The sequence below is a fragment of the Patagioenas fasciata genome, chromosome 5 (genome assembly GCF_037038585.1).
Source record: "Patagioenas fasciata isolate bPatFas1 chromosome 5, bPatFas1.hap1, whole genome shotgun sequence".
Classification (NCBI taxonomy): domain Eukaryota; kingdom Metazoa; phylum Chordata; class Aves; order Columbiformes; family Columbidae; genus Patagioenas; species Patagioenas fasciata.
Genome location: NC_092524.1, coordinates 54765679 through 54786105, shown reverse-complemented (window position 1 = coordinate 54786105; position 20427 = coordinate 54765679). Strand labels below are relative to the sequence as shown.

General features: G+C 38.2%; 1 protein-coding gene across 16 annotated transcripts in view; it reads right to left on the bottom strand.

Moving 5' to 3' along the window:
- Positions 1–858: 858 nt before the first annotated feature.
- UNC79 (unc-79 homolog, NALCN channel complex subunit) overlaps positions 859–20427 on the bottom strand; it is a 110771-nt gene continuing 91202 nt past the window's right edge. For 14 of the 16 annotated variants that reach the window (XM_065840026.2, XM_071809588.1, XM_071809576.1 and 11 more), the window contains 8 exons: positions 19729–19806; positions 17103–17192; positions 13195–13370; positions 11161–11347; positions 9552–9749; positions 7323–7400; positions 2556–2597; positions 859–2029 (listed from right to left, as the gene is read on the bottom strand). In XM_065840026.2, coding sequence (XP_065696098.1) covers positions 1829–2029; positions 2556–2597; positions 7323–7400; positions 9552–9749; positions 11161–11347; positions 13195–13370; positions 17103–17192; positions 19729–19806 — 1050 coding nt within the window. In that variant the 3' untranslated portion in view covers positions 859–1828. Of the gene's footprint in view, positions 2030–2555; positions 2598–4989; positions 5545–5649; positions 5743–7322; positions 7401–9551; positions 9750–11160; positions 11348–13194; positions 13371–17102; positions 17193–19728; positions 19807–20427 lie in introns of those variants that run through there. The other 2 variants (XM_071809579.1, XM_071809581.1) reach the window with 2 other exon arrangements.

The following is a 20427-nucleotide window of genomic DNA, read 5'->3' as shown; positions in this document are numbered from 1 at the left end:
TGACCAACTAAGTATTCCATCCCGTTCACGTGATACATCATATAAAAGTGGGAGATCATGAGGATCTCGTCCCTTTTCCCTGCAGCCAACATTAGGAGAAGACCTTCCGAGTTGTCCCTGCGAACTGAGGCCTAGTGGCAGACTGAATCCAGTTCAGGTTGGCTGCAGAGTCCAGTCCAGGAATTCTGGGTGCAAGCTCTGCTATTGCTGGAGCCGTGCTGATCTCTGCCAGGACTTCCACAGTATCCCAGTATTTCAAGATTGGTTTTGTATATTTTGTATTATTTTCTCTATTTTATCAGTAGCATTAGAAAAACGTTTTTTCCAACTCTCTCTCTCTGTCCTTCTTTGCTTTCAAATCGCCTGTAATTAGTGGGGAGGGGGGGTGCTAAGGGAGGGCTAAAAGGGAGGCTGGGGGGCAGAGGGGGTTAACAAAGTATCTGACGCGGTTTATTGTCACCCTGCAATTAAACCTTGACAGGGGGGTTGGATATTTTTAAGTGTATTTTAATGGCATACCTGCAAACATTTCCACTTTGGTAAATGCACTGAGGTAAGACTGACCATCCACAAAACTGCAGTGTATTCAGGCAGTTCTTTACAGGTATGACCTTCCACTTCCATGCTACCAGGAAGAAAAAATTATTCTGAGAGTAGTAATCAAGACTAGGAATTTAATAGCATTCTAAAACACAACTTAAATGTGTGTTTGTTATTCATCTAATCAGCACGTTTCAGGAATACAACTGCGATTGCACAGATTTAGGTATTAATTACTAGAGGTGGTAAATCATGGTGCTCTCAAGACTTCATGGAAAATCCACTGAATTAATTGAGGCTCCTTAGATTCCCCTGGGGTTTGGCTGAGTCATTTAATGATATTAAAATCCATCTGTTATTAAACATTACGTTTAATACAACAGTATGCAAATATTCAAGTCCAATCATGCTTCTCTAAGTCTGCAAGATAATTTCTGTAGACATCAATAAGAATAGCTTTGGGATATTCATATTTAATTGCACTGTATACAAGTATTGACAGAAAAATACAACACAGTAGTCACAAAATCAAAGAGGCTTCTATGAAACCTACAAAGAAGAGTACCACAGAATCAATGAAGAAGAAGCAGTATTTCAAAAAATAATAAATCAGACTTGGTAGTTTTGGAAAACAGTATTGAAGAAAAAGACAAAACAATTGGCACATTTTAACAACCTAAGTGCACTTTATGATAGCTCTCCTTACAAGCTGCTGTTTTCCCAGAAGATGATGACAAAAAGCCTCATTAGAACATCACTGTTTTATAGTGATGGGTTTTATTGCATTGCCAGCTGTGAATCTAAAAAAAAAAAAAACCAACTCCTATAAAGGTTCCTAAAAACACTGTTTGCTTTTGTTATCATCAAAAAATAGCAACATACCACTTCCATATGTATGTGAATACTCACAATTCTATTTAAAAAAAAAAAAAGTTAAAGAAAAGTGATTTTTGTCTTAGCTTCAAAAACAATGTAAATAAACATTTAAGAACAAGATATTTCAGTGATCAGAGAGATATGTGCAATGTGATAGATTTGAGTCCAAACCTGCAAATACTTGTTCACGAATGCAGACTTGAGAGCCTGTTGATCCTGAGTAAGTGTAATTAAAGACTGGCAGGATCAGGCTATTTGTTTCGCCCATTATTAGCTTTTCCACAATCTGTCCTAGGCTAAAAAGTATAGATAAATTATATACTCTTTATACTGATTTATACAAAAGGTCTTTTACAGCTCTAATCCGGTTATTGCTAGGCTAAAAATGAACATTTGGAACAAATTACATGAATCATAAAGGATAAAATTGAGATGCAGCTTCTGATGACTGTATTTCCACTTGAGCCATTTTAAATTGGGTACATTGTAGCCATTTGCGGAGCACGGACGAGCTGTTGTTCATCTGTCCTGACCCCTGTAACATCCTTAGGCTGTGATGGTTGACATTGCTCTGGATGGCTTGGAGACGTAGCTGGAGTCCAGCAGATAAATGCTGTTGAAATAACATAAAACATTCAGTTTCCTCCCTTTAATACATACATTCATATATATGTATTTCATATGTATATATATGCTAATATATATATAGCGTTGCCTTGAAAGGCCAATGTGATTGCAGAAACAACTCCATACTGAGACCAATTTCAACACTTCCATTCCCACTACCAAAATTCTTTTGACTGGCAAACCACAGTGATCCACTTTGCTCTCTCTTACAAATGGCACCAGCCAGCACAGCTTTACCCAAGTAAGCAGGCCTGCAATATCTGCCATGGAACCAAAAATCCATCTCCTCAGCCAAAAATCCCAATCCTGATTTGTCAGGGGACTCTCTAGCCTAAGACATCAAGAAAACCATAGCTCAGGGAATAACCAACCTCAGTAAACGGGGAGGAAAGGCGCTGCTGCAGAACCTGGTTAGAGGATCTATTTTCAGTGAGTCTAGTGATCTTATTTCCAGAATTTACAGTAATGTATAATACTAAGAATAAAGGGATAAGATACTAGAAAGGACTTACCTTTAGATTTGACTGTATCATTGGCAACCACATTGGTATGAGCTGTAAAAAGAGGGGAATATTTCGTTATTATACAAGTGACAGTAAACATGGTCCGGTTACTATGAGACAGAGAAGGGTGTATCTAACACATTTAGCTGTCCAAATGGACACAGCCTGAACCACAAATCTGAAAATGTTATTTTTAAATGATGCATATATTTTGGGGCAGGTAACTCTCAGAGGCAAAGAAGTCAGCTTCTCTTGTTTGTAGCATGATGAATCACCAGTCACAATTACTGATATCCTGTTTAAGGCAACAATGAGAGTACAGAATAAAAACTTTTTAAAGGAAAATCACTTCTTATGTTCCTTGTGAGGGTGTTTCTGTATGTGCATATGGGTACTACTGGAATAAATACAGCATTCTGCATGGCAAGGTATATGTCAAGAACTGAAAAAACATGCAGCAGAAGTTCCTAATAACAGGCCAGATATTTAAACAGTAAACAGCATTTTATAAGCCACTAGTCACATCAGTGCTTCACTGCAGGATGTGACCTGTAGGCCTGGGAGCAGAGGTAAAAATTCAAACTATCCAGGACAAGGCCAGATCTGTGAATCTGTCACCCATGATTGGATCAATACGTATTTCACTCTCCTGCTCTTCAGAGAACTTTTATTTCTGAGTAAGTACAACATGACAAGCTTATGGAAGACAGAGAGGCATTTCTAGCAAAAGTATTCATGTTCTCCAATATTAATTTAACCACTGAAGATATTATTCTAAAATGTTCCTCCAAATGGCATTAAAATTGCAATTTGCCAATTATGCTACCAAGAGCTGCAAGTTAAACCTAATCACTATTGACAACATTAGATAAAGTGCTGTTTCCCTTGTGCAAGGAATGATAATTGTTTCAATTTCAGTGCTGTTTTGCTGGAGAATCATAGGCAGATCTGTCAGGACTGATTACTTAGTCTACCAGATGAAGAACCATTTTCAAACCTCAGCATTTACCAAGAGATGAACTCTAAAACAGCTGGAATGCAGCCAGATGCAACAGACACGTGAGTTCTTTATATCCTTCCATGGGCTCTCACACTAATTAAGGTCTTAATAAGATCCAGTGACCACAAGTCCTGATGTGTTTTTTGGAGAGGAGGGAACAGGTAAGCACACTGAGAGGCCATGCTCTGTGCCTCACTGCCCACAACAAAATGTCACTGAAAATTTCATCAGCACTAACGAAGTTCCTCCAGAGCTAGCCCGTGGTGACAGGACTACTGTCAGAAGTATGTCAAGCAAGGAGGGAAGCCAGGCAGAAAACTCAGGGTACCCTCTGCATCTGAACCAATTCACTGGACATCATTCACAGTCAGCTCAGAGAATCAAGCACTTCTCACATCCAGTTCATCTCATCCTAAAGCAGGTATCTAAAATAGATCAAGATGAGTCATGTCCAAAAATACCTGTTTATCTCCACTGACTATAAAGGGCAGTCAGTGAAACTGGCTCATGTTGATATCTGTGCTGTAGCGGTCTAAGGTTAGATACAGATCATTGTCCTCCAGCGCCACTTCTGACTTCCAAGGTCTGGACACATTTAGGGAAATGAAACATTCTGCTGCAGGCACAAGCAAGCAAACCCTCCACTCCTACAGCTGCCAGTTAGATAAATGAGACAAGATGACGTTTTTATTGAAGTACTTGAGTTTTATTACCTAATCCCTAGCCAGCCTTTTCTTCACAAAGGAAGAATACATAAAGCTAGTTAGAAAGAACAGCTGGAAGAACAGACTGCTGTCAGGCACTGTGAATTTTTTTGGAGTTTACATTTTCAAAAGAATTATGTTGATTCCAGTGCAAGTTTTGATGGAAACCAGGCTGGAGAACAGGCTGGTCACTGTACTTTTCTGGCTCCTCAACTCTGCTGTCTACCCAGCAGCTGCTGGAGCTGCTTAAAACCCCTGGCTCTCTGGAGAAGACATTGTGGTTTGCTGAGCTGCTCCCTTTGCTTCCCAAACTCCTCAGACATACATCTGATGATCAGACAGAGAGCTGTGATCAGCAGGGAGCTGGTGTCCATCATCAGTGGCTTTCCTTGGAAGGCCAGTTTCCCAGTTCCACTGACACAAAAAAACAGGAGGAAACCTGAACACTGTCATTTCAGCCCTCCTAAAGCAGAATGCTTCCCCTCAGAGCAAAATCTAATGAATTATATATATATGTATGTGTGCATCTTCATATATGTGCATGTATAGATACATATATTTCATCCAACTTAAAAAGAAAAATAAATACACAGGAGTTGGAATGTTTTCGCAGGACAGAAACTTTGTTTTCCTCACCAGATTGGTAAAGATAATCTAACATAAGATCCAAAAAATATCCTCTGAGAATGCAGGGAACGGCTCAAAGACCACAGGAAGCAATCAAGACATGACCCAATGCTGTCAGTGTGAGTTTAATTTAATAGCAAAGGACAACACAACACCAGGAAAAGGAAACCTCACAGCACCAGCACAAGAAGGAGATGAAGGAATGCTTATCTCAGGCATAAATAAAGCTCTTCTTTCAGCGCTGAACCGTTCACATCTTCTCTTTTTGTTTTAGGACATATTTTCTCTTGTCGTACTGACAATGGCCACCTAAGACAGCTATCACATAAATCACCTATATCACATGACATGCACGAATTTTCTCATTGTGGTGCATTAAAAATAAATGTGTTGAATCATGCAATGACCTCATTAACAAATTAAGTTTTTGCAGCACCTGATTCCTTAGATGGAATAAAAGGCACTGCAGTAAATAATACAAATGGATAAATGGTCAGGATTTATCAGTGCTACTATGCTCAGTTCCAAGAGAAAGTCATTGAGATTAATTTTGCTGAATGAATCTCCAAAAGAGCGTTGAGAATGTTCTGTTTAAAAACCCAGGCTCTTTCACTACACTGTGTCCTTTCCTTCAGTGAAAACTAAACCTTGTTTGAAAGGCTTATATCTGAAATAAAAGACAAAAAAAAAAAAAAAGCTTTAAAGCACAAGATAAAATTGTTTCATTATCAAAGGTAGGACAATAAAAGATTGCTAGAATAAAATAAGTTACCAAAAAACGCCCAGTCAACTAATATTCAAAGAATTGTCATCTTTGCCAACTTCTGAAGTTGGAGTAACAAAGTTCAGATCTTCTCCACAGCCTCTGAAAAAGAGACAGTCTCAAAGCTGATATTTTTTTTAAATTATAAAGATGCCACTCACTTCCTGGTCCCCATGTGAATAAGCTCTACACTTCCGCTTCTTTGAAGGAATCCTGACATACAGTAAGTCTTTCCCCAAACCATGACACTTACTTTCAGATCTACAATAAATATTTTTACAATTATTTAATTTTGAAAAAAAATTGATAACCCGGGACTAGGAATCCTACAATACTATTATGTACGTATTTTGTTCCTGCAGGAGTTCACTTTCAGGCTAAGTAAAGGGGGTATGGTCACCCAGACTCTTCCATCTCACATCCACTGAACATGAAAGAAAGCCTAGCACCTTAACTCTGAATTTCACAGGTTTATGAGCTTAATTTTGTAGCACCAACAATGCTCTTCTAATCTGATTTAGCATATTATGGATATATAGTTTCAAATATAACTCCTTGAAAGTATTTATTTGAATTGTGAGATGAATTTGGCCCTATATGCCTCTCTTTTCACAGCTTTAAAGCCAATCTTCATCCTTGTCAAATTCTGGACATCCTGGACTGGCTGGAAGAGGAACCCTTACTTCTTCCAGGGACAGCCATGATCACTTTAACATCCCATAGTGGCAGAGTTTCTCTAGCAAATCAAGTCATTACTGACTATAAATCTGTATTTTCATGCCAGTTGACATCAAGACCTTCAATTTCAGCTACTTTATTTTCAATTCCTGCTTGGCCATTAAAGTATAGAGTAAAACAACAGTCAGAATTTTCCTTTATGGCAACAGAAGAACTACATAAACCAGCATATTTCAGTTAGATTCAGAGTGCATTTAACTACTTGATTTATTGATATTTTATGTGAAAACTCCCTTCAGAATAATGCAATGGGAAAACACGTAAAAAAGGCCAGTAAAATCAATTTATGCTTGTGAGGCTACCCTGGTGCTTCGGGAATCTGTTCTGAAAACAATGTGGTGACCCACATGAGACTGACCACTGATTTCCAAAAAAAAAAGAATTTTACATGAATGAAGCATGCAGGATTTGATTCTCTAACCAATGAATACTCTGTTACACATCCTTGAGGAAGACGGTTCACTATCAAGTAATATTTGACATAGGCATATAAGAACAAGAAAATCACTGTGGGATTAAGTTATTGTTATCAATCTAAAAGAATGTGATGAGCAGAACAGTGACATGATCTGCAAAGGACATAGGATGATTAAAAGCTACAGAACAGCTGAAAATTCAGATGGTACTTACAGGTTCTCAAAGTCAGTGACATCAGTTGAGTTTGTTAGACCATTGCAATAATAGAGGAGGAAACAGATCAGAAGTTCATTTAAAAAAAAAAAAATCAGGAGAACTTGGATTTGAGATTATGGTTTGGCCTTACTTCTTACCAGAGATTTTATTTTTTGTTATGCTCTACTAGTTCTATTTCTGCATTAGCATTCAACCTCAGCTTATTCCACTTTCTTTTTTTGAGTGGGAGGGAAAGCAGAGGACAGTATGTCTAGAAATCACAACAGACAGGCAACATCATTAACTAACTATTCGTGGTGTGGTTTGCCTACCTTTACAAAGATAGTAGAGTTGCATTCCTGTAAAGCCTCCATTAAACTAATCACATGCAGGCACACCATTTCCACCATCTGGAAAAAAAAGAAGCATAAAACCAATTAGAGTCCAGCATAACAGTGTTGTAAACCAACCCAATAGTCTCTAGAAAGAATCTTCCTGTGTTTGCTTGGCAGTTACGCTGAAACACTAGATGTGTATTTATTAACCATTGACACATAAAACTAAATATTACATAGGCACATAAGGGACGTTTTTGTTTATTTAGTTTTCCCCTGATGAGGCAACACCTATCTGTCAAATATTTCAAAGTGCTTGATGGATTTTAATTCATATCCTACATCAAAACAAGTTGCCTTCAGCTTTGTTCTTTTCAGACCTCATAAAACCTTTTACATGCCTTTGCTGTGTAGTTCTCACCAATCAGTGTGTCAGGAATTGATATTGTTATTTACTGAATCTTTGAAAATTAACATACTGACAAAAAAATCTTTTTTTCTCCCCTCTCAAAAGACAATTTATTGTTCCGAACTGGCAGCTGGTCCATAATTCTTCCATTTTGCACCATGAATTATGACAAATGCAAATATCAGTGGTAGACAGCCTTTTATGTTTTATATTGTGTAAATTCACAGGTACAAGACAAATACCCTGAGCCAGCAGTGAGTATTTACAGTGCCTGTCTGAACTATGTGTAAATTCCCATCAATAATAAACTTAGCTTTACTGTAGTGCTTTTTAATCTCCAAAACACTTTACAAACACTAACTAATTAACCTCAGAACACCCCTGTGAGACGGGCAAGTATTAATATCTCCATTTCACAGAGCAATAGCTGAGGCAGAGAGATAATAACTTGCACTAGAGCCACATGGTGAGATATTTTCAGAATAAGGATTGGAACTTGGGACTTCCAGGTCATATTCTTGTCCTAAGGCCTGACAAGAAGCCTCTGTGTCTGATTAAACCACTGGCTAGTTAGAAGTGTTATACACATTTCCCCTTCATTTGAATGGAGCTTCATGAACTACTGTTTGCAATAGTGGTTTGTTGACCACAGAGACCTCACTAGATGTCAAAGGCTAAAATATCATTTAAAGACAGCTGTAGGTGGTCCTTGCCTGATATGAACAAGACACAAGGGAATAGTAACCAGTTCAAAGATATTCAAGTGCAGTCCATGCAATTACAATTGAAAGGGCAAAGGCCCATACCTGCCTGGGATGGAAGATGTTTCACACGAGGAAAGGGGAATTACATAAAATAATTTCCATACAGGTAAGAGATCTCCATTTAAAAAAGAAAAAGCACCAAAAAAACCCAAAGAATTAAAACCCAAAGAATTAAATTAAAGCACCTGACTTAGTAGACTGGGTCATGTATAAAGAATCTTTCTCACTCAAAGCTAATACCAGGTTCTCCAGAGCCAGAGCGACTAATTACCATCTCAGTTAAAAAGTTTTGACAAGTCATGACAGACTTGTCATGACTTTCTGGGAAGTGGGAAACACAATACATCTTGCCCATCAGAAACAAGCTCCAACCCTGCAGGCACAGAGAATCATTAATCAAAGGGAAGCAAAGGTAGCACCTATGAGAAGGCTGCTGGAACCCCTTTGGGTTCTTACTGTACAAAGCTGTTCTAACAGCAGTGAGTAGTTGAGATAAATAAACACTTAAAAGTTTTTCCAAGAAATGGCCTGGATGATTTCTGGACAGAGCAAACATTTCCCTTTCAAACTGTATCTTTAGAGATACCTCCTTCAAGTAATTCATTACTCAAAAATGTTTCCAGAGATATTTATGTAAATTATTTCTGATGAATAACCAATGGGTTATCAGTAGCCAAGTGTCAGCATTTGTGTATTTCTTTACCATCATGTGGTAAAAAATATTCAAATGGATATCTACAAAATTATCCTAAAACACTTAGTTGCTCCTGTAAGGCAGAGTCAGATGAAAGAACAGGATCCCTGTGAAAAGCAGGGAGAATATAAAATGAGACCCGATGCAGGGAGCCGTTAATCCAACAAGCAGTGACTGTGCCTCTTGATTCTGTTCCAGGGAGATCCTGTTTCAGGCCCACTGTGAGGTTAAACCACTACTTTCGCTTTAATTTCTCTAAAGCATCGAAGCTATTTTATGATGTTATCCATAGACTGATGTATTCCATTGAAACAAAGCCAAACCCTCCAAGTTTAATCTGTACAGAGCACCTGACTCACCACTTTGTTATGTGCCATTAGCTGTAGGATGCTTGGTGTCACCCGGCTCCAGAACTCCAGCGCTGTCAGGATTGCTGTAAAGCTAAATTCGTTCTGGTTCTGGACTGTCGGAGCTACTGCTGTTTGTTCACAATACACTGTCCAGAGCTGAGCAAATATAAATGCATGGAACAGGGAACACATGTGCAGAACAGATGTCTGTATAAACAGAAAACGGAGGAAAATATTTATTTAAATAAGTGTATTGGGATACAGTGCAGAGGCTTTCAAAGTACCCCTCTGTCATGCGTCCCACTGTGCAATCTTGGCCCTCACCTTCCCACATTTCCCTCCCATAAGGAACTAGTAAGTCAAGTATGCTTGATAGCATCTCCTTCATGTTTAAAAACTGGTTTTACATTTACAGACTAAAAACTGCATTTGCAAACACACAGTCCCACGCAATCTTGGTGTATAGCATTAAGGTCAATCCCTTTAAAGAGATAATCAGTTCTGCAGAACAGCTACTCAGGACTAGTTCTGAGGCTTTCTTGATGGAAAACTCCACTGCAACCTGTGGAAGGTCTGGAGGCTCCAGCACATATTACTTCATTTCAAAAATGCTGCTGGGGTAAGTCATTCAGATCCTGATCACCTGAAAGGAAGGCTATTGTACAAAATACATCATTTTACATCTGTTCTGTTAACCTGTCATCCATTTCCACCTTGCTGGGGCAGAACTGCTCACAGTTAAGGAAAGAGTTTTGAAAAGCTAACAGAGAATTCATTTGGCATACTCAGGCATGGCTCTTTGCTAATGTGTGTTACATATTACAGTGTCTGAGCTCACAGTAGTGCTGGACATTAACTGTCTCACTATAAGAGGGATGTTTCTGATCAGAGATGCTTTCTCAGCCTGCAAGTGCAACAGTGATTCATGCTCTGTGGCAGCACTACTGCACCAAATATTGCAATGGTTGCTTGGTAACTGGAAAAAGGTATTTGAAAGAGCAAATAAAGGCTAAAGAAATGAATGGAAAGCATCAGTGTCTTTGCCAGGTGAGGGGAAAGAAAGGGGGATTTTACATGCAAGATAAATGTATTCTGCTTCTATTGCTAATAAAAACCTGGTTGGTGTCAAAAAGTGCTGTTATATCTGTGCTAACCTACTGTCACAAATTATTTAGAATTTGCCATAACTCTTTTTGTCCAGAGAACCTTAATAAAAAAAGTTGTACTTAAACCATTGCTGTTTGTAACTAACTTTTGATCATAACATCATGTATAGGCTATCCAATTCTACTATACAGAATAAATAACTTTGTAGAGATTTGCTACAGAGATGGTCATTGCCAAAGCTTCCATTTGGAATTCAGTTCTTCCTTCCTCGCTCCCGTGCTGAGATATTTTGAAAAAGTTGAATCTCGAACTTAACTGTAGTGATTTCATCACCAGTTTTCTACGCATGAAGAGGCAGCTATGCAAGAAAAACTACAGAGATCTATTTCCATAGATCCCAGGTTTTAATAAGGTTTTACCTACCCCTCCTTTTTTCTTACAAATAAATAAATGTTTTCAATACTAAGGCCAATATATAACACATCTCCACCCAAAACACAGAATCCCTTACCTTTGATTGCTCTGGAAACCCAATCAGAATAACAATAAGGTGGTCAGCAATTTGTGAACCCGCATCCAGTGGAATAGGCATGCAAGATGATGGAGAATTTGGACAGACAACATTGTGTGTCAGAGACCCCAGAAGTAGCCAGGACAGCAAACGAATGTGTGAGACACATTCTATGAACTCTTTGGGCCTGTTAAGAAAGAGTGGATTTTACAACAATGCTAATTTTTCTGGTTTCCCCCAAAATATGGAGTCTCCTTATGCACACTAGGCAGAATGCGCGTCAGTGTGCTGGAGGCACAGACCATTGGTACAGCTTATAGGAAGACTAGAACCACACAGAATTTGGTGGGCTTGATGTACCATTAACAACTCCAACAGAACATATTTGGTGGGTCTAAGAAACAGTCTCTATAAAGGGCTAAAACATTCACTGATTCCATATGCAGGGATTTTTTTACACAGCAATCATGAGACAGGAAGGGTTGTTCAAGTGGAAATGTTCCTCTCGGCTCCCCTGGACAGCACAAGGCTGAAGGGGCGATGGCAGGAAATTCTTCATTCCACAGTGAGCTCCAAGGCAGGAGCCATGCCTGACTGCCACTGTGTTCCACTTCTCCGTCAGTAAAGTGGAGTTAATTTCTCTTTTCCTTAGCCTCTCCTTGGACATTTGGACTGCATGACTTTGAGGGCAGCGACTATGCTTTTTTGTGACACTTCAGTGATCATCCACCATCTACTGCAATGTCTAATTGTAAAGCAACCTCCTTATGTAATCTAAAAATGGCTAACACTTTTCTGGTATCCTCTTGTCTGTCCCTTTGCTGCTACGAAGTTCAGATTACATACTCATTTGAATTCATAGGCACAGCGAAAAAAAAATAAAAAGTTTTTCAATCAATAAATTACTACTTATTAGGCCTGGGTTTAATTTCTAACTTGATGTCATTGTCAAGGACTCATAGCACCAAAAAGGCATTCATTAGTGTTTTGTTTTGGTTTTTTTTAATAGACTCTAACAGGATGCTCTTCGAATTCACTACCTTCAACTCAGAACACATACTCCTTTTTTTACGTGTAAGAAACTAAGGCACAAGGAGATGACAACTGCATATTTCCAAAACTAGACATGTTCTACATGAAAGTACATGCAGTCACATCTACAGCTTAGTCCCCAGAATCCTGGGGCAGGTAGTTTGAGAGAAAGCTGGGAGAAGAATACAGGTTTGTTGAAACACAGTCCGATGGTCTACACTCAGAGCATCTTGTTTGCTGTCATTGTAAGGTAAGGGACAGTATATCCCTTCGTTCTGAAAATAACACACTGCAGATTAGGATTTCTCACAATGAAAAGGGATTAAAAAAAAAAAGTCTTGAAGAGCAGGATTTCTCTCATCTAACTTTAACCAGATGAAGTTAGTATTTTTATGATTATATAAATAGCTTTACAGTTCTTGTTCATTTGTACTCCATAATCATAGAATGGTTTGGGTTGGAAGAGACCTTAAAGATCATCTAGTTCCAGTCCTCCAGCCTTGGACAGGGGAACCTTCCACTAGACCAGGTTGCCCAAAGCCCCATCCAACCTGGCCTTGAACACTTCCAGGGATGGGGCAGCCACAGCTTCTCTGGGCAACCTGCTCCTGTGCCTCACCACTCTCATGGGGAAGAATTTCAAAGGACATTTCCCATTGTATTCTCTGTAGTTCCCAAAATGTTTTCTATAATTCTAGGACTGATCAAGTACCCCTGTGTTTTTCACTGTCTGTGTCTAGACTGAGAATCAAGCGATTTCCCAGGTAACTCCAGTCAAGCCAATGAAGTTACATCAACTGTCCTTTTGGCATTGATGATTAAATACTGCATTGATTAACTCCTCAGTTAAGGACCAGGGATCTTCTCACCAGTGGTTTCAATGTCCCATGGTTGCCATGCCCTACTGAGGGTCTTATCTGTGAAATTTGGCAATAAACATGGAATATTGTGAAGATTTCTAACCCATTTTAGTATTCCTTTTTGCGGAAAAAGCATTCTCACCCTTGTTGCATTGCAGAAGGAGGATGGTAAAGCCAAGGCAAGTATCGGATCACAGCTTTGTTGTCTCTGTGGTTTCCTCGTGTGATTTCCATAGCAGCAATCTGAGCTAAACCAACTTTCAGATGTCCACCAAATGTGTCTTCGTGCAGTGGCTGAGAACAAGTCTTCATGTGACTCTGCAAGGCAAAGAACTGATTTCCTACCTGAAAAGAGTATTTCACTTGAACTACATTCTTCCAAGCAATGGCATATTCTATTTCATTTTGCTTGAATTCCTTTCTCAGGGTCTCTAATTGTGTCTACAAAATTACAGAACAAAACTCAGAAATAGATTTTAAAAACCTCTCCAGTCCCTAAGTTAGTGACAGCTTTATGATGCAGATCTTTCCACGGAGGGCCACATTTTCAAGAGCCCACACAAATTATGAATTGTGCAAAATGCATAGACACCTTTTGTATCAGCAAAGTTAACAGCTGATGAATAAAAAACTAATGATTGCACATCTATACAGTTTAAGATGAAAGAATCTAACCATTTAGCAAGACAGCATCTGGGCAGGAAATGTCTTCCCTGTGCAATATTCTATTCACATCTACAGGACTCAGCTGTCACTCATTCACTTGCAATAAGACCATGTCACACCATTCAGCTGCTACAAATGCCTTTTAGTCCTGGAAATAAAAAGGGCTAAACTTTTTACAAGAAACCTGCAAATATTTATGCCTGGAAAGATAATTTATTATCCTGCTTTGTCAGCTCAAAGGAATCTTTCACTGGTGCTTTTTTGAGATATTTCTGTATTTCTAATTAAGCTAACTTTGCATTACCTTCTGTTACTAGACTATCAAAACACATGCTGAGACCATTTGGTTGCTTAAAGGAGAGCCATATGCTTTGCACAAGAAAATCCAGGTCATCAGTTATTAAATAATTATAACAGGATACAAATCGGTGGACCAATAGTATTTTACAACAGATAAGTACCTGACCCCTGCAACATACAGGTTGTGAATTTGTTTAAAGTTCTGACTATTTGTAAACTCAGAAATGCTTACAAGTATTTCCCAACTATGTTGCAACCACAGGATAAGCTTATGTGGCCCAGTTTAATAAGAACTGCCTTTTCATTTTCCAAAGACAGCCAAAGCTTGTTCTTTATGACACCTAAAAATATGGTAATATTTGACTTTCCTTTCATGTTAATCTTGTTCTCAGATTCCTGCATTACATAGCTAAATCAAAACAACATGCCATTTTAGACCATTTCATTCTGATTTAGTTTTAAATTGCCAGAATACACATTTGTTTAGTTTCAAAATATAAAAGAACTGGGTTAAGTTTTAGTTCATGTCCTACCTATATCCATGTATAAAAACGTAATACATAGTCCTACTGAGCATAAGAAATTATCATGTTATCAGACTTAAGCATTGTAAGAGCATTTCTGAAAATCAGAATACAGTGCAAGGGAGAAGGGGCAGAAGGAAAAACTGCAAATGGCAGAGAACTTTCTACAGAAACATTTTATACAGGAGAGAACATATCTGCAAGTATTTATAAATAAATTTTCCCCATTCCTAGTTTCAGGTAAGTTCATGTTTTTCTATGGAACTGGTAAACCAGATGCATCTCTTCCTCATTTATGACTCATTTGCCTACCTATTCTGCAAGCAGTTCTGAACTGTAAGAGAAATGGGTGAATACCTTTAAAGGACAAAATGAGAAGGCAATCCAGCTCAGCTGAAAATGATTAATTAGTTTGTGCTTTGAAGAAAATTTCTGCTCCAGCACAAAAGGCTGCTTCCCTTATTAGAGTATTTTTTTAAACTCAACGGGATTCAAGGCATATGGCCGACAGGGTAAGAACTTAACAGAAGGGAAATTTTGTCCAGTAAAGCAAGGTTTCTGCGAGTTTTAAGAGATGAATTTTAGTTCAGTTTGGATTCCTTTGTGGTAAGTATGACTAATTTGCAATAAGGCAGCCCCTCTGGGGCATAAGGTGGGGCAGAGGAGGCAGGGGGACAGTGAGCAAGTGTGTGTGCTAGAAACTAGTAGGGTAGAATAAACTGCAGTATCCAAAGCCACTACAGGTTATCATTTATTCTGTCTTGCCTGCCACAGAACACTTGCATGAACTTGGGGCATGAAACTTTTCTATTCATTTCCAGTAACTTTCAGCAGAGGTCTGGGGCAACAGTAGACGGGCCCTTACAGTAAACACTATATTGATTTATCAGGAAAACTGGCCATCACCAGCCTTCATTAGCAGATGCACTCTGTGCTATAGAAGCACAGTGGCTCTTGAGGTTAGAAACAAACACAAGAGCTTGGTTTGAAGAACCTCCCTAGAAGACCACATGTGCCACAGCCCAGGCACATAGGTAATGGCAATACAATTCATATCAGCTAGAACAGGACAGCAGTGTTTTTCTGTATCTGTCAACTGAGCTTTAGATCTCATAAAAGCAACTTGGCAGCTACTTGTTTGTGCCCAGTGATGAAACAACCTCTTTCAGTTGTCAAGCTTCCCCTTGGATCACTGAGTTGGAGGTGTACAAGCACTAAAAACACTGCTGCCAGATTTCAGAGTTGACTGCATCTTTGACACCAGAGTCTCTCCTCTGTATCTGTAATGGTCCCTGTGCTGCACTCCCAGACCACCCATTTGTCTTGCCAGCTTTGCAGCATCAAGGCCCAGTCACACCCCTGCCTTCGTTTTACGCACTGAAGGAAATCCACCCTTATGCAGGGTACCAGTACACAGCTCAAAAGATGATGCTCTAACTTTGCCTGATACTGAGAAGTGACAGATGATTCCACTATAAGATCAATGTTTTCACTCTATGAAAATCACCAAAGTTTCACCCCCAGCTCAGTGCTTATTTAGTACTCAGCTTCAGATGGTACAATAAACCTACCTAATGGGATAGTCTTGTGCTAAACTGAATAAATTTTTCCCCCTCCACAGCATGATGACTATTAACGATATATTAGCCGAAATATTAAATTCTTTATTTAAGCTATTAATAAAAGATGCTACTTTGCTAGCAATTCTAACAGCTACAGTTCTATTATTTCCTGAGATACAGCAGCAATGTTACTCAGTCTAGTTCTTCTCTAAAACATCTTAAAGAATTTCCATTTTGTAGGAAATTTCATAGATACTGGCTTCCTCCATAAAATAAGAATTCCAGGTTTTAACCACCTAATTATTACTAGGATGTTTTAAAGAAATTCATTCCTAAATAAAATATTTTATGGTGACAGAAGTATTTCCCTATCACTCCGCTTACAATCTGGCATCAATCTAATGTACAGAAATTAAAAAGCAGTTTGGACTACACTGGTAAGAACTTCTTGGTTTTCCCTCCCTCAACAGAATATAACCTGACAATGAGAACAACGGCATTCATCAGAAAAAGGATCCCCCCCCCACCTGTTGGTTTATTTTTTTAGGTCAATCATTGCATTTCAATAACTTCTGAACTTACAGTAAATCTAAATGTCTTTCTATGTTTACAACAGACACAGGATTCCTCCAGAAGAGCGTAATTAGTTGTACAGGCAAAGAGTTTTATGTTTCCATGGTTCCATCACTTCTCACAGTGATTTTGGTGTGACATTAGCTTACCATCAACATTTCAGAAAAATCAAGCCTGCATTTATAGCGTGTGCCCACTGTATTCGAATCAGCCTCCATTTCAGCACTGCATAAGCTGCTTTTTACTGATCCCACAGAAGTGTCTTATCTATAACAGTACTCATGTTTTTTAAGAAAGAAAGAAAAAGAAACAGTCAGTCATCCTCGAAGACTTCCAACCATTTCTCCAAGGCAGATTCATTACAGAAAACATATTTTTGTTCAAAAAGCACATACACTTTAGATCAATGTATGTCCAGAACCAACCTTTAATTTGGTTAAGGTATGCATATCTGCAATGAAATCCAGCACTTCCCCAACATATTGCCTCATGCATTCCATTGCTGCTGTTCCACACTAGAACATAAAAGAAGTAAGTTTAAGTACCAGGTTTTGAATATGTCCATGTTTCTGTCTTTGTTTCTTGTTCATCAGAATACAACTTCTGTCTTAAATCTTTTACTTTTTAGTTAGATTAATTTCATTAGGAATAGGTATTCTTTGATGTTTTTCTTCTCACTGTAATATGTCCTTTTACCTGATGATAGTATAAAAAGATAGCCCAGTCACTGCAGCTTTTCCATGCATCATAAAATACGCTTATCCATGACAAGCAATAAAAGATTAACTGATAAAACTTTCAAGAATACCCTCCTGAAATTTACAGTGGTCCAGAATCAAAGCCTTAAAAAGTCGAAGAGAGTTTAACAACTCAGCTCTTCAAGCAGCTGAGCATTTCTGCAAGTGGAACCAATCAGGTACAATCCCAGAAAACAAAATTCAATCACAGGCACAGATGCCCTTATGCTCACATTAATCATGATGGAAAAACAGTTTAAACGACTGGCTTCAGGTATTTTATGTGTAAACATCACTAAAATCAATGGCACTGAAATTTGCACTTTTTTTAAAAATAACTTTTTTTGAGCTAACAAATGTTTCAGGGACATTCCTGAAGCAAAATCATTCAAAATACAGCATTCCAATGGCACTTAAGCTCATTGCAGTTTTCAAGAGGGCAGGCAAGGACTGTAAGGGATCAATGAAATCCCTCATGAACTGCTCCAGTTTGACCATAAAGGTGTAAGCATTGAGAAGGGACCCATACCAGCGCAAGAATGACCTGAAAGGGAAAACAAAAGGACTAAATGAGGCGCTTGTTGTATTCCCACTGTACAAATTTTCATAATCCTTTCCTAGAACACAGTGAGCAATGCAAATCTGGCCTTCAGCTAGTACAAGATGTGCTCAAGGTGCACAAAGCAGTCAACAGAACAAAGCTGTCAGATTAGATAAACACTTCAAGCAGACTCCCAAACCCTGGAGAGAAGCTTTCAGAAGGTGATACAACAGAACCACTAGGTATCATATAAACTCCTGTTTACATGTTAATAGTCTGAGGTGAAGATAATGCTAGCTGAATTCAAGGGGAACTATGCATTCATCATTCTCAGGGGCTAAGTAAAAGCAATGCTTAACTTTTCAGGCTAAATGATGAAATTATCAAATCAGGTATCTTTTTGAAGTCACCAAAAACTACTGTATCCAAAATCTTAGGCTCAGGGGAAAAAATTGCAGTGAAATTTACAAGGGAAAACTAGTCTTCTTTGACCTCTGTTTAATTACCTACACTTTGAAGCACAGAAGCTGATTACCCTATTTGGGTATAAAAATGAACCAGATTTAATTTTGATCACAAAATTATTAAGCCATAATTGAGTTTTAGTGGCTGAAATTTGAAAAACTGCTAGCATTCCTTTTTTAAGCAGCTGACCTGGGCACCTCTCAACTTTGCGTGTTAATATCAATCTACATAGTGCTGAACTGTATCACCTTCTGGCTTTCCAAATGCTATGCCTGTCAGTTCCCTTGACAGAATAACAAACAGTAAAATAAGGTCACTGGCAGCCCTGTCAGCATATCCCCCATCCAGTTGATGTGGACTAATGATTCCTCATGGTTTCTAAAATACTGAATAATAGGATTATAAAAGATGCTATACTGAGACCTCTGAAAATAATTCTCAGTTGCAAAAGACTTCTCTCCAATCATCTATTCTGTTTCATTCAAGCAGCAGGCAGCCTGATTCTTTATGATTTCTTCTGAAATGATGGTTTTCCTATCATATCTTGTAATACCAATGTTAGTCTATCTATTTAAAGCAAGTAAAAATTAAAATATTCTGTTGGGAGAAAAGGTGTTATTAAAGATTTGCATTAAAAGAAAAAAAATCACACACTTCAGAAGATATACAGGAAAGATCCTACTAGTTGACAGCAATACACATTTAGAGAAAATAATTTTCCTCAGCCTGTGAAGCAGAGCTGGGCTGACCCTCATCCATCTCTTTGGGTATTCACTCAGTCACATGTGTGACTGACTGAACAGGACCTCCAACTGTGCTACTTCCTCGTGTATTCATCAGCCGCATATTCAGAGCCTAGGCAATTATGAGTACTGGTACTTTAACTATACTCAGCAGCAGGATATAGATGAATGCCTTATACATTACCAGAAAAATACCATTAACTCCCTTTCTGTAACCAGATAACCTTCTGTGAGAATGGAGGCAATGACTCGTAGCTTTCCTCACTGCTACCGTTTTTTAAGGCATTCAGCTGGTCTGTTCCTCACATTGTCCTCTTGAGCACAAGCTCCAGCTAAAGTCAGCTACATGACTAAAGATTATCAGTCAAAGCAAGAGAAGCAACTTGAACTTCAGAACTTTTCCAACATTATTAAAAAGCAAGAAGCTTCTCAGCCTCTGCCTGTGATACACCTTGTCAATCAGAAGATAAATGAAAAGGAAACAACATTAAAATGAAGCAAAATGAGCTGAATAAGATACATTTTTTAAAAAAACAAAAGAGATGGAGTTTGATTCAGTACTTACTCCTGGCATGGAGGCAATCATCTGTTTATGCAAGATTGTTGACTCAGCTAGTTTAGTTCCAGCATCTGCACAAACAAACTAAGAAGAAATAAAGACAAGTTATTTTTTAATTATTTTTGAGGAACCTGAAGACACTAATGACTTTATTAAAATCAGTTCAGATTCTTGCTTTTATTCACAGTAATTTGCCTTTAGACCTCTCTTTCTTTATAAACAATCTAGTCAACTTAATTAACACGTATATGCTGTACAGAACGAATTTGAAGAATATTATATAATAAATCAGACTTTCTGAACAAAAATATGTATCTTTGTCATGCCTTGCATATATTAAATGTTCCACTTTCATTATAGAGTAAATCATGATAGAGAATATAGCAGCATGACACATTCTTCACTGTGATATTAAAACACTTTCACTGAAGTTCTACAATGATGAATTATATGAAAAAAGTTGAAGGTGAGAACATACTGGTATGGTGTGGTATAACTTCTGCATGATACGGGCCACAATACTTCAAGCTATTTCTGAGAGAAGGTCAATATCATTCTGTTATAGCAGAATATCTCTAATTGCTTTTCTTACGCTTATATTTTCCTTGCTTTTTTTTATTCTCTTTATTTCCAGATTCCTTGACCCAAAATCTCTGCTGTCCACATCATTCATACATTAGACCTGATAATACTGTTATGAAATCA